The 16,508-nt window shown below is 51.2% G+C and overlaps 1 protein-coding gene across 2 annotated transcripts in view; it reads left to right on the forward strand.

Annotated features, from left to right (window-relative positions):
- The first annotated feature begins 506 nt into the window (after window positions 1-506).
- The window catches only part of cunh18orf54 (chromosome unknown C18orf54 homolog), a 39,041-nt gene continuing 23,039 nt past the window's right edge, over window positions 507-16,508 (forward strand). The window contains exons 1-6 of one of the 2 annotated variants that reach the window (XM_072453331.1): window positions 507-577; window positions 1,309-1,519; window positions 11,639-11,786; window positions 12,828-12,995; window positions 14,055-14,166; window positions 15,570-15,615. In XM_072453331.1, coding sequence (XP_072309432.1) covers window positions 1,379-1,519; window positions 11,639-11,786; window positions 12,828-12,995; window positions 14,055-14,166; window positions 15,570-15,615 — 615 coding nt within the window. In that variant the 5' untranslated portion in view covers window positions 507-577; window positions 1,309-1,378. Of the gene's footprint in view, window positions 578-631; window positions 987-1,308; window positions 1,520-11,638; window positions 11,787-12,827; window positions 12,996-14,054; window positions 14,167-15,569; window positions 15,616-16,508 lie in introns of those variants that run through there. The other variant, XM_072453332.1, reaches the window with a different exon arrangement.

Raw genomic sequence — 16,508 nt, forward strand, 5'->3', positions numbered from 1 at the left:
GGAGCTGACCCTCTGGAGCTGACCCTCTGGAGCTGACCCTGACCCCCTGACCCCCTGGAGCTGACCCCCTGGAGCTGACCCTCTGGAGCTGACCCTCTGGAGCTGACCCCCTGGAGCTGACCCTCTGGAGCTGACCCTCTGGAGCTGACCTTGACCCTCTGGAAAATGTCCAGATAAAAGTCCTATTCATTTTATTATTTCATTTTGAGGTATTTGTTTATTTGTGTGTTTGAAGAACAAAGTGTGGATTTCAGTGGAAATAAGTGAGTTACAGCTTTATGTTTATATTATAAAATGATCATAAACGGAATAAAGGCAGAAAAGCCGCGTGTGAGCGGCAGGTGGCGCTACAGTCAAACAGTCGAGCTGTAGTTCGGTGTTTTCCGTGAATGACTCGGGTGTTGCCGTGGCAACTGCAGACAACGTCCTCACCTCACGGAGGCGCGTGAACGTGCGCAATGTGGTCACGTGTGCGAGCGGAAGTGTACACCGGACGTGCTAGCTGCTAATGCTAACGCTAATGCTAACGCTAACTGACCCTGGATCAGCGCCGACACAGAGACCGCGGAGTTTGAAAGTTTGTCGAGATTTCGTTGTTTTCTCTGTTTTGTCAAACTTTACCGGAAATGAAACCGCAGCGTCTGAACGTGTTTGACACGCGCTGTTTCCGGTTCAGGACGAGTTTGAGCTCGTGTCAAGCCTCCGAACTCTAATGTCGAACTTTCTATAGAAAAGCTAACGTCTGCGCGTCTGTAGCTCTGTTAGCTTCTGAGGCTAGTTCTGTTAGCTTCTGAGGCTAGCTCTGTTAGCTTCTGAGGCTAGTTCTGTTAGCTTCTGAGGCTAGCTCTGTTAGCTTCTGAGGCTAGTTCTGTTAGCTTCTGAGGCTAGCTCTGTTAGCTTCTGAGGCTAGCTCTGTTAGCAGCAAACTGAGATGTAAACAAGCTCCAACCAAAGCCACGCGCTCACGTGATCTGCTGAATAAAAGGGTAAATGCTGTAAACGCTCAAAGAGAGAACTGCTGTGTTTCTGATGAAAAGTTCCACATTGAGCTTTATTTGTGAAGCACTTTTACAGACAAAATGACAAAGTGCAACAGGAAAAGTACAAATACTACAGGAAAAGTACAAATACTGCAGGAAAAGTACAAATACTACAGTTGGAGAAATATTTTGGATCTGGATATTTAGCTGTTTATTTGTTTCCGTGTGACAAAAGTGTTGACATAAAGACGTGACTGTGGTCGTCCTGCTTTAGGTCATTGTTGTCATGGTGACGTCTTTGCAGCTTTATATTGTGTTGTCGTGGCAGGCCTGATCCCTGATGGTTGAAGACTTTTCCATGACCTTCGTCGTGTCTGGCTCTGACCCAGAATGTCAGGATGACCTCTGTGACCCCTGTGACCTCTGTGACCTCGCTCTCTCCTGAGTCCACGGTCACGTCTCTGCTCTCCAGCTCCGGGCATTTAACCAGCAGCCTCCAGCCGCCCGGCCTCAGCTCCTCCTTCTCCTACAACCGCAAGGTCAGACTGACACGGTTACCAGGGTTACCAGTGTGATGCCAGTGTGTTGCCAGTGTGTTGCCAGTGTTTTACCAGTGTGTTGCCAGTGTGTTGCCAGTGTGATGCCAGTGTTTTACCAGTGTGTTGCCAGTGTGATGCCAGTGTGTTGCCAGTGTGATGCCAGTGTGATGCCAGTGCGATGCCAGTGTGTTGCCAGTGTGTTGCCAGTGTGATGCCAGTGTGTTGCCAGTGTGTTGCCAGTGTGATGCCAGTGTGTTGCCAGTGTGATGCCAGTGTTTTACAAGTGTGTTGCCAGTGCGATGCCAGTGCGATGCCAGTGCGATGCCAGTGTGTTGCCAGTGTGTTGCCAGTGTGTTGCCAGTGTGTTGCCAGTGTGTTGCCAGTGTGTTGCCAGTGTGATGCCAGTGTGTTGCCAGTGTGATGCCAGTGTTTTACAAGTGTGTTGCCAGTGTGATGCCAGTGCGATGCCAGTGTGTTGCCAGTGTGTTGCCAGTGTGATGCCAGTGCGATGCCAGTGTGTTGCCAGTGTGATGCCAGTGTGTTGCCAGTGTGATGCCAGTGTTTTGCCAGTGTGATGCCAGTGTTTTACCAGTGTGTTGCCAGTGTGATGCCAGTGTTTTACCAGTGTGTTGCCAGTTTGTTGCCAGTGTGATACCAGTGTGTTACCAGTGTGATGCCAGTGTGTTACCAGTGTGTTACCAGTGTGTTGCCAGTGTGTTGCCAGTGCGATGCCAGTGTGTTACCAGTGTGTTACCAGTGTGTTACCAGTGTGTTGCCAGTGCGATGCCAGTGCGATGCCAGTGCGATGCCAGTGTGATGCCAGTGTGTTGCCAGTGTGTTGCCAGTGTGTTGCCAGTGTGATGCCAGTGTTTTACCAGTGTGGTGCCAGTATGTTACCAGTGTGTTACCATTGTGTTGCCAGTGTGATGCTTGTGTGATGCCAGTGTGATCCCAGTGTGTTACCAGTGGGTTTCCAGTGTGATGCCAGTGTGATGCCAGTGTGTTACCATTGGGTTGCCAGTGTGTTACCATTGGGTTGCCAGTGTGATCCCAGTGTGTTACCAGTTTGATGCCAGTGTGATGCCAGTGTGATGCCAGTGTTTTACCAGTGTGTTGCCAGTGTGATGCCAGTGTGATGCCAGTGTGATGCCAGTGTGATGTCAGTGTGTTGCCAGTGTGTTGCCAGTGTGATGCCAGTGTGATGCCAGTGTGATGCCAGTGTGATGTCAGTGTGATGCCAGTGCGGTGCCAGTGTGATTCCAGTGTGTTACCAGTGGGTTGCCAGTGTGTTACCAGTGGATTTCCAGTGTGATGCCAGTGTGTTGCCAGTGTTTTACCAGTGTGTTGCCAGTGTGATGCCAGTGTGATGCCAGTGTGATGTCAGTGTGTTGCCAGTGTGATGCCAGTGTTTTACCAGTGTGTTGCCAGTGCGATGCCAGTATGTTACCAGTGTGTTGCCAGTGTGATACCAGTGCGATGCTAGGGCGATGCTAGGGCGATGCTAGTGTGTTGCCAGTGTGATGCCAGTGTGATGCCAGTGTGATGCCAGTGTGATGCCAGTGTGATGCCAGTGTGATGCCAATGTGATGCCAGTGTGTTGCCATTGTGTTGCCAGTGTGTTGCCAGTGTGATGCCAGTGTGATGCCAGTGTGATGCTAGTTTGTTGCCAGTGTGTTGCCAGTGTGATGCCAGTGTGTTGCCATTGTGATGCCAGTGTTTTACAAGTGTGTTGCCAGTGCGACGCCAGTGCGATGCCAGTGCGTTGCCAGTGCGTTTCCAGTGTGTTGCCAGTGTGTTGCCAGTGTGTTGCCAGTATGATGCCAGTGATATGCCAGTGTGATGCCAGTGTGTTGCCAGTGTGTTGCCAGTGTGATGCCAGTGTGTTGCCAGTGTGTTGCCAGTGTGATACCAGTGTGTTACCAGTCTGTTGCCAGTGTGATGCCAGTGTGTTGCCAGTGCGTTGCCAGTGCGTTGCCAGTGCGTTGCCAGTGCGTTGCCAGTGCGTTGCCAGTGCGTTGCCAGTGCGATGCCAGTGTGATGCCAGTGTGATGCCAGTGTGTTGCCAGTGGGATGCCAGTGTGTTGCCAGTGCGATGCCAGTGCGATGCCAGTGTTTTGCCAGTTTGTTACCAGTGTGATGCCAGTGTGTTGCCAGTGTTTTACCAGTTTGTTGCCAGTGTTTTACCAGTGTGTTGCCAGTGGGTTGCCAGTGGGTTGCCAGTGTGTTGCCAGTGTGTTGCCAGTGTGATGCCAGTGTATTGCCAGTGTGATGCCAGTGTGATGCCAGTGTGACTCTAGTGTTTTACCAGTGTGATGCCAGTGTGATCCCAGTGTGATCCCAGTGTGTGTTACCAGTGGGTTGCCAGTGTGATGCCAGTGTGTTGCCAGTGTGATGCCAGTGTGTTGCCAGTGTGATGCCAGTGTTTTGCCAGTGTGATGCCAGTGTTTTGCCAGTGTGATGCCAGTGTGACTCCAGTGTTTTACCAGTGTGATGCCAGTGTGATCCCAGTCTGTGTTACCAGTGGGTTGCCAGTGTGATGCCAGTGTGATGCCAGTGTGTTGCCAGTGTGATGCCAGTGTATTGCCAGTGTGATGCCAGTGTGATGCCAGTGTTTTACCAGTGTGATGCCAGTGTTTTACCAGTGTGATGCCAGTGTGATCCCAGTGTGATCCCAGTGTGTGTTACCAGTGGGTTGCCAGTGTGATGCCAGTGTGAAGCCAGTGTGTTACCAGTGTGTTACCAGTGTGTTACCAGTGTGTTACCAGTGTGTTACCAGTGTGTTGCCAGTGTGGTGCCACTGTGATCCCAGTGGGTTGCCAGTGTGATGCCAGTGTGTTACCAGTGTGTTACCAGTGTGTTACCAGTGTGTTACCAGTGTGTTGCCAGTGTGATGCCAGTGTGTTACCAGTGTGGTGCCAGTGTGATGCCAGTGTGATCCCAATGTGATGCCAGTGTGATGCCAGTGTGATCCCAGTGTGTTACCAGTGTGATGCCAGTGTGGTGCCAGTGTTTTAACAGTGTGTTGCCAGTGTGATGCCAGTGTGATCCCAGTGTGGTGCCAGTGTGATGCCAGTGTTTTACCAGTGTGTTACCAGTGTGATGCCAGTGTGATGCCAGTGTTGCCAGTGGGATGCCAGTGCGATGTCAGTGTGTTACCATTGTGTTGCCAGTTATTTACCAGTGTGTTGCCAGTTGGATGCCAGTGCGATGCCAGTGTGGTGCCAGTATGTTACCAGTGGGTTGCCAGTGGGTTGCCAGTGGGTTGCCAGTGTGATGCCAGTGTTACCATTGTGTTACCATTGTGTTGCCAGTGATTTGCCAGTGTGTTGCCAGTGTGTTGCCAGTGTGTTGCCAGTGTGATGCCAGTGTGATGCCAGTGTGAAGCCAGTGTGATGCCAGTGTGATGCCAGTGTGATGCCAGTGTTTTACCAGTGTGGTGCCAGTATGTTACCAGTGTGTTGCCAGTGGGATGCCAGTGGGATGCCAGTGTGATGCCAGTGTGTTACCAGTGTATTGCCGGTGTGATGCCAGTGTGATGCCAGTGTGATGCCAGTGTGATGCCAGTGTGATCCCAGTGTGGTGCCAGTGTGATGCCAGTGTGATCCCAGTGTGGTGCCAGTGTGATGCCAGTGTGATCCCAATGTGATGTCAGTGTGATGCCAGTGTGATCCCAGTGTGGTGCCAGTGTGATGCCAGTGTTTTACCAGTGTGTTGCCAGTGTGATGCCAGTGTGATGCCAGTGTGTTGCCAGTGTGTAGCTAGTGTTTTACCATTGTGATGCCAGTGCGATGCCAGTGTGTTACCAGTGTGTTGCCAGTGTGATGCCAGTGTTTTACCAGTGTGTTGCCAGTGTGATGCCAGTGTGTTGCCAGTGTGTAGCTAGTGTTTTACCATTGTGATGCCAGTGCGATGCCAGTGTGTTACCAGTGTGTTGCCAGTGCGATGCCAGTTCGATGCCAGTGTGTTGCCAGTGTGATGCCAGTGTGTTGCCAGTGTAATGCCAGTGTAATGCCAGTGTGATGCCAGTGTGATGCAAGTGTGCTACCAGTGTGTTACCAGTGTTACCAGTGTGTTACCAGTGTGGTGCCAGTTTGGTGCCAGTGTGGTGCCAGTGTGGTGCCAGTGTGGTGCCAGTGTGATCCCAGTGTGATACCAGTGTCTCACCAGTGTGTTGCCAGTGCGATGCTAGGGCGATGCTAGGGCGATGCTAATGTGTTGCCAGTATGTTGCCAGTGTGTTGCCAGTGTGTTGCCAGTGTGATGCCAGTGTGATGCCAGTGTGATGCCAGTGTGATGCCAGTGTGTTGCCAGTGTGTTACCAGTGTGATGCCAGTGTTTTACCAGTGTGGTGCCAGTATGTTACCAGTGTGATGCCAGTGTGATGCCAGTGTGATGCCAGTGTGATCCCAGTGTGATCCCAGTGTGTTACCAGTGTGATGCCAGTGTGGTGCCAGTGTTTTAACAGTGTGTTGCCAGTGTGATGCCAGTGTGTTGCCAGTATGTTGCCAGTATGTTGCCAGTGTGTTGCCAGTGTGATGCCAGTGTGATGCCAGTGTGTTGCCAGTGTGTTACCAGTGTGATGCCAGTGTTTTACCAGTGTGGTGCCAGTATGTTACCAGTGGGATGCCAGTGGGATGCCAGTGGGATGCCAGTGTGATGCCAGTGTGTTACCAGTGTATTGCCAGTGTGATGCCAGTGTGATGCCAGTGTGATCCCAGTGTGATCCCAGTGTGGTGCCAGTGTGATGCCAGTGTGATGCCAGTGTGATCCCAGTGTGATCCCAGTGTGGTGCCAGTGTGATGCCAGTGTGATGCCAGTGTGATGCCAGTGTGATCCCAATGTGATGCCAGTGTGATGCCAGTGTGATGCCAGTGTGATGCCAGTGTGATGCCAGTGTGATCCCAGTGTGATCCCAGTGTGTTACCAGTGTGATGCCAGTGTGGTGCCAGTGTTTTAACAGTGTGTTGCCAGTGTGTTGCCAGTGTGATGCCAGTGTGTTGCCAGTGTGATGCCAGTGTGATGCCAGTGTGTTGCCAGTGTGTAGCTAGTGTTTTACCATTGTGATGCCAGTGCGATGCCAGTGTGTTACCAGTGTGTTGCCAGTGCGATGCCAGTTCGATGCCAGTGCGTTGCCAGTGTGATGCCAGTGTGTTGCCAGTGTAATGCCAGTGTGATGCCAGTGTGATGCCAGTGTGATGCAAGTGTGCTACCAGTGTGCTACCAGTGTGTTACCAGTGTGTTACCAGTGTGTTACCAGTGTGGTGCCAGTGTGGTGCCAGTGTGATCCCAGTGTGATCCCAGTGTGATACCAGTGTCTCACCAGTGTGTTGCCAGTGCGATGCTAGGGCGATGCTAGGGCGATGCTAGGGCGATGCTAATGTGTTGCCAGTGTGTTGCCAGTGTGTTGCCAGTGTGATGCCAGTGTGTTGCCAGTGTGTTGCCAGTGTGTTGCCAGTGTGATGCCAGTGTGATTCCAGTGTGTTGCCAGTGTGTTGCCAGTGTGTTGCCAGTGTGATGCCAGTGTGTTGCCAGTGTGTTGCCAGTGTGTTGCCAGTGTGATGCCAGTGTGATGCCAGTGTGTTGCCAGTGTAATGCCAGTGTAATGCCAGTGTGATGCCAGTGTGATGCAAGTGTGCTACCAGTGTGTTACCAGTGTTACCAGTGTGTTACCAGTGTGTTGCCAGTGTGTTGCCAGTGTGTTGCCAGTGTGTTGCCAGTGTGATGCCAGTGTGATGCCAGTGTGATGCCAGTGTGATGCCAGTGGGTTGCCAGTGGGTTGCCAGTGGGTTGCCAGTGGGTTGCCAGTGCGATGCCAGTGCGGTGCCAGTGCGGTGCCAGTGCGGTGCCAGTGTGTTGCCAGTGTGTTGCCAGTGTGATGCCAGTGTGTTGCCAGTGTGATGCCAGTGCGATGCCAGTGTTTTACCAGTGTGTTGCCAGTGTGATACATGTGTGATGCCAGTGTGATGCCAGTGTGATCCCAGTGTGATCCCAGTGTGTTACCAGTGTGATGCCAGTGTGGTGCCAGTGTTTTAACAGTGTGTTGCCAGTGTGATGCCAGTGTGATGCCAGTGTGTTGCCAGTGTGTAGCTAGTGTTTTACCATTGTGATGCCAGTGCGATGCCAGTGTGTTACCAGTGTGTTACCAGTGTATTGCCAGTGTGATGCCAGTGTGATGCCAGTGTGATCCCAGTGTGGTGCCAGTGTGAGTCCAGTGTGATGCCAGTGTGATGCCAGTGTGGTGCCAGTGTGATGCCAGTGTGATCCCAATGTGATGCCAGTGTGATGCCAGTGTGATGCCAGTGTGATGCCAGTGTGATCCCAGTGTGTTACCAGTGTGATGCCAGTGTGGTGCCAGTGTTTTAACAGTGTGTTGCCAGTGTGATGCCAGTGTGATCCCAGTGTGGTGCCAGTGTGATGCCAGTGTTTTACCAGTGTGTTGCCAGTGTGATGCCAGTGTGATGCCAGTGTGTTGCCAGTGTGTAGCTAGTGTTTTACCATTGTGATGCCAGTGCGATGCCAGTGTGTTACCAGTGTGTTGCCAGTGTAATGCCAGTGTAATGCCAGTGTGATGCCAGTGTGATGCAAGTGTGCTACCAGTGTGTTACCAGTGTTACCAGTGTGTTACCAGTGTGGTGCCAGTTTGGTGCCAGTGTGGTGCCAGTGTGATCCCAGTGTGATACCAGTGTCTCACCAGTGTGTTGCCAGTGCGATGCTAGGGCGATGCTAGGGCGATGCTAATGTGTTACCAGTGGGTTGCCAGTGTGATCCCAGTGTGTTGCCAGTGTGTTGCCAGTGTGTTGCCAGTGTGTTGCCAGTGTGATACCAGTGTTTTACCAGTGTGGTGCCAGTATGTTACCAGTGGGATGCCAGTGGGATGCCAGTGTGATGCCAGTGTGTTACCAGTGTATTGCCAGTGTGATGCCAGTGTGATGCCAGTGTGATCCCAGTGTGGTGCCAGTGTGAGTCCAGTGTGATGCCAGTGTGATCCCAGTGTGGTGCCAGTGTGATGCCAGTGTGATCCCAATGTGATGCCAGTGTGATGCCAGTGTGATGCCAGTGTGATGCCAGTGTGATCCCAGTGTGATCCCAGTGTGTTACCAGTGTGATGCCAGTGTGGTGCCAGTGTTTTAACAGTGTGTTGCCAGTGTGATGCCAGTGTGATCCCAGTGTGGTGCCAGTGTGATGCCAGTGTTTTACCAGTGTGTTGCCAGTGTGATGCCAGTGTGATGCCAGTGTGTTGCCAGTGTGTAGCTAGTGTTTTACCATTGTGATGCCAGTGCGATGCCAGTGTGTTACCAGTGTGTTGCCAGTGCGATGCCAGTTCGATGCCAGTGTGTTGCCAGTGTGATGCCAGTGTGTTGCCAGTGTAATGCCAGTGTAATGCCAGTGTGATGCCAGTGTGATGCAAGTGTGCTACCAGTCTGTTACCAGTGTGTTACCAGTGTGTTACCAGTGTGGTGCCAGTGTGGTCCCAGTGTGATCCCAGTGTGATCCCAGTGTGATACCAGTGTCTCACCAGTGTGTTGCCAGTGCGATGCTAGGGCGATGCTAGGGCGATGCTAGGGCGATGCTAATGTGTTACCAGTGGGTTGCCAGTGTGATCCCAGTGTGTTGCCAGTGTGTTGCCAGTGTGTTGCCAGTGTGTTGCCAGTGTGATGCCAGTGTTTTACCAGTGTGTTGCCAGTATGTTGCCAGTATGTTGCCAGTATGTTGCCAGTGTGATTCCAGTGTGTTGCCAGTGTGTTGCCAGTGTGATGCCAGTGTGATTCCAGTGTGTTGCCAGTGTGTTGCCAGTGTGATGCCAGTGTGATGCCAGTGTGATGCCAGTGTGATCCCAGTGTGTTACCAGTGGGTTGCCAGTGGGTTGCCAGTGGGTTGCCAGTGGGTTGCCAGTGTGATGCCAGTGTGTTGCCAGTGCGATGCCAGTGCGGTGCCAGTGCGGTGCCAGTGCGGTGCCAGTGTGTTGCCAGTGTGTTGCCAGTGTGATGCCAGTGTGATGCCAGTGCGATGCCAGTGTTTTACCAGTGTGTTGCCAGTGTGATGCCAGTGTGTTTCCAGTGCGATGCCAGTGCGATGCCAGTGTGTTGCCAGTGTGATACCAGTTTGTTGCCAGTGTGATGCCAGTGCGATGCTAGGGCGATGCTAGTGTGTTGCCAGTGTGATGCCAGTGTGATGCCAGTGTGGTGCCAGTGTGGTGCCAGTGTGATGCCAGTGTGATCCCAGTGTGTTGCCAGTGTGACGCCAGTGTGATGCCAGTGTGATTCCAGTGTGTTACCAGTAGGTTGCCAGAGTGATCCCAGTGTGTTACCAGTGGGTTGCCAGTGTGATGCCAGTGTGTTGCCATTGTGATTCCAGTGTGTTACCAGTGTGTTGCCAGTGCGATGCCAGTGCGATGCCAGTGTGATACCAGTGTGATACCAGTGTCTCACCAGTGTGTTGCCAGTGTGATGCCAGTGCGATGCTAGGGCGATGCTAGGGCAATGCTAGTGTGTTGCCAGTGTGTTGCCAGTGTGTTGCCAGTGTGTTGCCAGTGTGAAGCCAGTGTGATGCCAGTGTGATGCCAGTGGGATGCCAGTGTGATGCCAGTGTGATGCCAGTGTATTGCCAGTGTGTTGCCAGTGTGATGCCAGTGTGTTGCCAGTGTGATGCCAGTATGTTGCCAGTGTGTTGCCAGTGTGATGCCAGTGTGATGCCAGTGTGATGCCAGTGTGTTGCCAGTGCGATGCCAGTGTGTTACCAGTGTGTTGCCAGTTGGATGCCAGTGTGTTACCAGTGTGATGCCAGTGTTTTACCTGTGTTACCAGTATGTTACCAGTGTGATGCCAGTGTGATGCCAGTATTTTGCCAGTGTGTTACCAGTGTGATGCCAGTGTGGTGCCAGTGTGATGCCAGTGTGATGCCAGTGTGATCCCAGTGTGTTACCAGTGGGTTGCCAGTGTGTTACCAGTGGGTTGCCAGTGTGATGCCAGTGTGATCCCAGTGTGTTACCAGTGTGTTGCCAGTGTGATGCCAGTGTGTTACCAGTGTGTTACCAGTGGGTTGCCAGTGTGTTACCAGTGTGTTGCCAGTGTGATGCCAGTGTGTTACCAGTGTGTTACCAGTGTGATGCCAGTGTTTTACCAGTGTGATGCCAATGTGGTGCCAGTGTGATGCCAGTGTGATCCCAGTGTGTTACCAGTGGGTTGCCAGTGTGTTACCAGTGTGATGCCAGTGTTTTACCAGTGTGATGCCAATGTGGTGCCAGTGTGATCCCAGTGTGTTACCAGTGGGTTGCCAGTGTGATGCCAGTGTGTTACCAGTGTGCTGCCAGTGTGGTGCCAGTGTGATCCCAGTGTGTTACCAGTGGGTTGCCAGTGTGTTACCAGTGTGTTACCAGTGTGTTGCCAGTGTGATGCCAGTGTGTTACCAGTGTGATGCCAGTGTGTTACCAGTGTGATTCCAGTGTGATGCCAGTGTGTTGCCAGTGTGTTGCCAGTGTGTTGCCAGTGTGATGCCAGTGCGATACCAGTGTGTTGCCAGTGTGTTGCCAGTGTGATGCCAGTGTGATGCCAGAGTGTTTTAATCTGAGGCTCTAATCTAATGCACCTCAAAGTGAAAGTGTAGAAAAAGCTTCAGTTGTTTGGTCTGGACACAGTTTTTGACAAGTCATTCTCAATCTGTGGAAGAACTCATCCTACTTTGAGTAAGCCCCGCCCACTGGGAGGAGCTTCCTGATAAAAGCCTGTCTTCTGTATCTATTGTTTGTAGTGTTTTAAGTTTTACCCGAATCTAATCTTCTTTGTTACCATAACAGCCCTGTAATGAACCATATTACTCATATTGTTAGCTGCTTCAGCTCCTCATCACTGATGAGTACCTGATTACATCCATTAGGATAAATATGTGAGTTCTCAGACGAGGTCCACAGATTGAGAATGATGTTTGGATGTGAGTGGAAACATCTCCAGATGATGGACCCTCCTGGACGTCTGAGGAACTGCACATGCTCTGAGTGAAAGTCATGTTCAGAATACAGCTCTCTGATTGGACCATGGCACAGAAACTGTTACTAAATACATTTGAATTCACTGCATGTTTGGCCTGTTTTTACTTCTGTTCACATGAGTTTGTGTCTCTGCAGGAGTACGTGTCTGCCTCCGCCGCCCTCGACGCCTACATCACAGACTTTGAACTCAGTCGTCATGGAATCACACCAAAGAGGGTGGGGCTGGGGCTGCACCTCTCCTCCCCCCGCAAGACCGCACTGAGCGCGCTCCGAAACCGGGATGGTACGAAGCACTTTCAAATCAATCCAGGAGACGTCCAAAACTACACCTCAAAGTCTCCATGAGTCCAGACTCTGTCAGGAGACGTCCAAAACTACACCTCAAAGTCTCCATGAGTCCAGACTCTGTCAGGAGACGTCCAAAACTACACCTCAAAGTCTCCATGAGTCCAGACTCTGTCAGGAGACGTCCAAAACTACACCTGAAAGTCTCCATGAGTCCAGACTCTGTCAGGAGACGTCCAAAACTACACCTCAAAGTCTCCATGAGTCCAGACTCTGTCAGGAGACGTCCAAAACTACACCTGAAAGTCTCCATGAGTCCAGACTCTGTCAGGAGACGTCCAAAACTACACCTCAAAGTCTCCATGAGTCCAGACTCTGTCAGGAGACGTCCAAAACTACACCTCAAAGTCTCCATGAGTCCAGACTCTGTCAGGAGACGTCCTAAACTACACCTCAAAGTCTCCATGAGTCCAGACTCTGTCAGGAGACGTCCAAAACTACACCTCAAAGTCTCCATGAGTCCAGACTCTGTCAGGAGACGTCCAAAACTACACCTCAAAGTCTCCATGAGTCCAGACTCTGTCAGGAGACGTCCAAAACTACACCTCAAAGTCTCCATGAGTCCAGACTCTGTCAGGAGACGTCCAAAACTACACCTTAAAGTCTCCATGAGTCCAGACTCTGTCAGGAGACGTCCAAAACTACACCTTAAAGTCTCCATGAGTCCAGACTCTGTCAGGAGACGTCCAAAACTACACCTCAAAGTCTCCATGAGTCCAGACTCTGTCAGGAGACGTCCAAAACTACACCTCAAAGTCTCCATGAGTCCAGACTCTGTCAGGAGACGTCCAAAACTACACCTCAAAGTCTCCATGAGTCCAGACTCTGTCAGGAGACGTCCAAAACTACACCTCAAAGTCTCCATGAGTCCAGACTCTGTCAGGAGACGTCCAAAACTACACCTCAAAGTCTCCATGAGTCCAGACTCTGTCAGGAGACCTCTGAGTGTTTCTAAGTGTCTTCACTCTGTCCTCCACAGTTCTCCGAGAGCGTCTGTCGGAGCAGGAGCTGAACTTCCTGACTCTGCCTGTCAGCTCACTGCGTCACCGTGACAACAGGGAGCGCGTCTCCATGACGACCGATGAGCTTCTCAACCTCCCTAATGACGGGTCCATGCCCATCACACACACCAGTGCTTTTATACACGGTACAGCGTTTAGTCCTGGTTTATTCCTGGTTTAGACCTGGTTTAGTCCTGGTTTATCCCTGGTTTAGACCTGGTTCAGCCCTGGTTTAGACCTGGTTTAGTCCTGGTTTAGTCCTGGTTTAGTCCTGGTTTCGACCTGGTTTAGCCCTGGTTTAGCCCTGGTTTAGTCCTGGTTTAGCCCTGGTTCAGCCCTGGTTTAGTCCTGGTTTAGTCCTGGTTCAGTCCTGGTTTAGACCTGGTTCTGACCTGGTTTAGACCTGGTTTAGTCCTGGTTTAGTCCTGGTTTAGCCCTGGTTTAGACCTGGTTTAGACCTGGTTTAGACCTGGTTTAGACCTGGTTCAGTCCTGGTTTAGTCCTGGTTTAGACCTGGGTTAGTCCTGGTTTAGTCCTGGTTTAGTCTTGGTTTAGTCCTGGTTTAGACCTGGTTTAGTCCTGGTTCAGTCCTGGTTTGGACCTGGTTTAGACCTGGTTTAGTCCTGGTTTAGTCCTGGTTTGGACCTGGTTTGGACCTGGTTTAGACCTGGTTTAGTCCTTGTTTAGTCCTGGTTTAGTCCTGGTTTGGACCTGGTTTGGACCTGGTTTAGACCTGGTTTAGACCTGGTTTAGTCCTTGTTTAGTCCTGGTTTAGTCCTGGTTTGGACCTGGTTTGGACCTGGTTTAGTCCTGGTTTAGTCCTGGTTTAGACTTGGTTTAGACCTGGTTTAGACCTTGTTTAGTCCTGGTTTACACCTGGTTTAGTCCTGGTTTAGACCTGGTTTAGACCTGGTTTAGACCTGGTTTAGACCTGGTTTAGTCCTGGTTTAGACCTGGTTTAGACCTGGTTTAGACCTGGTTTAGTCCTGCTTTAGTCCTGGTTTAGTCCTGGTTTAGACCTGGTTTAGTTCTGGTTTAGTCCTGGTTTAGTCCTGCTTTAGTCCTGGTTTAGTCCTGGTTTAGACCTGGTTTAGTTCTGGTTTAGTCCTGCTTTAGTCCTGGTTTAGTCCTGGTTTAGACCTGGTTTAGTTCTGGTTTAGTCCTGCTTTAGACCTGGTTTAGTCTCTCTGCTTGTGTCGTTGCAGGTCTTGCGTCTCAGTCTGGAGTCTCTCACAGTCCTTTTCCTTTTAAAAACACCTGCAGCCAAAGCCACGCCCACAGAGGCAGCCAGCCAATGGGAGCGCTCCACTGCTCCAGGTGCGACAGGTTAAATTAAAGCTTCAGTTTCATCTATTTTTTTCTGGGCCATTTTTGTTTCCGTTAAAAACGGCGCGACAGCGACAAAAGTCACAATACATTGGGCCTGTGGGAGACGCCCCGAGGTCAACTTTGTCGTAAAACTACAAAATTCAGGACACGCATTTGTGTCATGAGGACGAACTATATATATGATTGTGGCCACGCCCCCAGACTTACCCTATGGCCGCCATCTTCCTTTGAACATGAAAACACGCTGAGTCAACTCTTTTGTTCACGTCAAACTTTGACAAACTCCTCCTAGGGTGTTTGTCCCACACACTTCAAAATCGTTGTACGTCCTCTGGACATTTTTGTGATACCTTTTACGCTCTGTGTGCGGCGCAGCCGCAAAGTTGGACAACTTATTTTGGGATATTGCAGATCTAAAAATTGCTCCCATTTGTTCAAAACGAGTAGTCGTAGCGATGACATAAACCTCCATATTATCCCTATGGGAAAATCGCAAAATCTCTAAAATTAGCACATTTTTATGCTTCACACTTTAACAAACTCCTCCGTGGGCAATAGCTCGATCAAGCTTTACTTTGGGAAATATCATCTACACAAGCGGGGCATCAAAAGTTATCCATATTTATATTCTAAGTGCTACGGTCTCTGTGCGGCGGAGCAGCACATTTGACTGACACTTGTGTTCATTTGCACTGGATTGGCCATGTCCAATGTGTCGCCGTCTGTCAAGTTCTTTTTTAATTCAACACAATAAGGGCGCCATCTTTATCAAGTCGAAAGCGCAGAGTCGGAAGGCAGGCGGCCGTTGGATGCCGCTTGCGGCTTTAATCCTCTTTGTTCCCTCTCAGTCCTTTAATGGGCCATGAGCCTCCTATTGTCTCCTGCTCATGCCACTCCCCCGTGCTCATGCCACTCCCCCGTGCTCATGCCACTCCCCCGTGCTCATGCCACTCCCCCGTGCTCATGCCACTCCCCCGTGCTCATGCCACTCCCCCGTGCTCATGCCACTCCCCAGTGCACATGCCACTCCCCCGTGCTCATGCCACTCCCCCGTGCACATGCCACTCCCCCGTGCTCATGCCACTCCCCCGTGCACATGCCACTCCCCCGTGCACATGCCACTCCCCCGTGCATATGCCACTCCCCCGTGCACATGCCACTCCCCCGTGGCAGGACTAATAGACAGTCCGCTCCACGAGGAAATGAGACTCAGATTTGGGCTCCAAAAAATCCATTCAACATTTAAACCACCGTATCGTCCTTAAACAGGCCCCGCCCAGTCACAGCAGGATGAATATCTGAGTTCCTTTGATTGACAGATTGAGAATGACTCTGGACATGAGGCGTTCCACATGTGTCTGTCACTGTGTCATGTGTGTCATGTGATTTAGATGTGGAAATGTACGACTTCAGAGGAACAAGAACAGCACAGCACAGGTACACACACACACACACACACACACACGTACACACACACACACACACACACACACACGTACACACACACATACACATACACAGACACACACACACACACACACACGTACACACACGTACACACACGTACACACACACACACACATACACAGACACACACACAGACACACACACACACGTACACATACACAGACACACACACACACACACACATACACACACACAGACACAGACACACACACACACACAGACACATATATTAACTCTAAACACGTGTTTAAAGTGTGGCACAGAGAACAAACCTAACCCTTACGCCTTCTGCACAATAGTTGAGTTTGTTTGGCCTCCGTGAGTTCAGGAGGCGTGGCCTGAGCAGTGACTCGTGTGTGGAGTCTCTTGTGGTCTGATCCATGCGCCCTCTTGTGGTCTAATCCACACGCCCTCTTGTGGTCTAATCCACACGCCCTCTTGTGGTCTAATCCACAAACCCTCTTGTGGTCTCATCCACACGCCCTCTTGTGGTCTCATCCACACGCCCTCTTGTGGTCTAATCCAGCGCCCTCTTGTGGTCTCATCCACGCGCCCTCTTGTGGTCTCATCCACACGCTCTCTTGTGGTCTCATCCACACGCCCTCTTGTGGTCTCATCCACACACCCTCTTGTGGTCTAATCCATGCGCCCTCTTGTGGTCTAATCCACGCGCCCTCTTGTGGTCTAATCCACGCGCCCTCTTGTGGTCTAATCCATGCGCCCTCTTGTGGTCTCATCCACGCGCCCTCTTGTGGTCTCATCCACGCGCCATCTTGTGGTCTCATCCACACGCCCTCTTGTGGTCTAATCCAGCGCCCTCTTGTGGTCTCATCCACGCGCCCTCTTGTGGTCTCATCCACACG

Source organism: Eucyclogobius newberryi, unplaced genomic scaffold (genome assembly GCF_026437365.1).
Source record: "Eucyclogobius newberryi isolate DKJ021-1_F unplaced genomic scaffold, fEucNew1.0.hap1 SCAF_2, whole genome shotgun sequence".
Taxonomy (NCBI): Eukaryota; Metazoa; Chordata; class Actinopteri; order Gobiiformes; family Gobiidae; genus Eucyclogobius; species Eucyclogobius newberryi.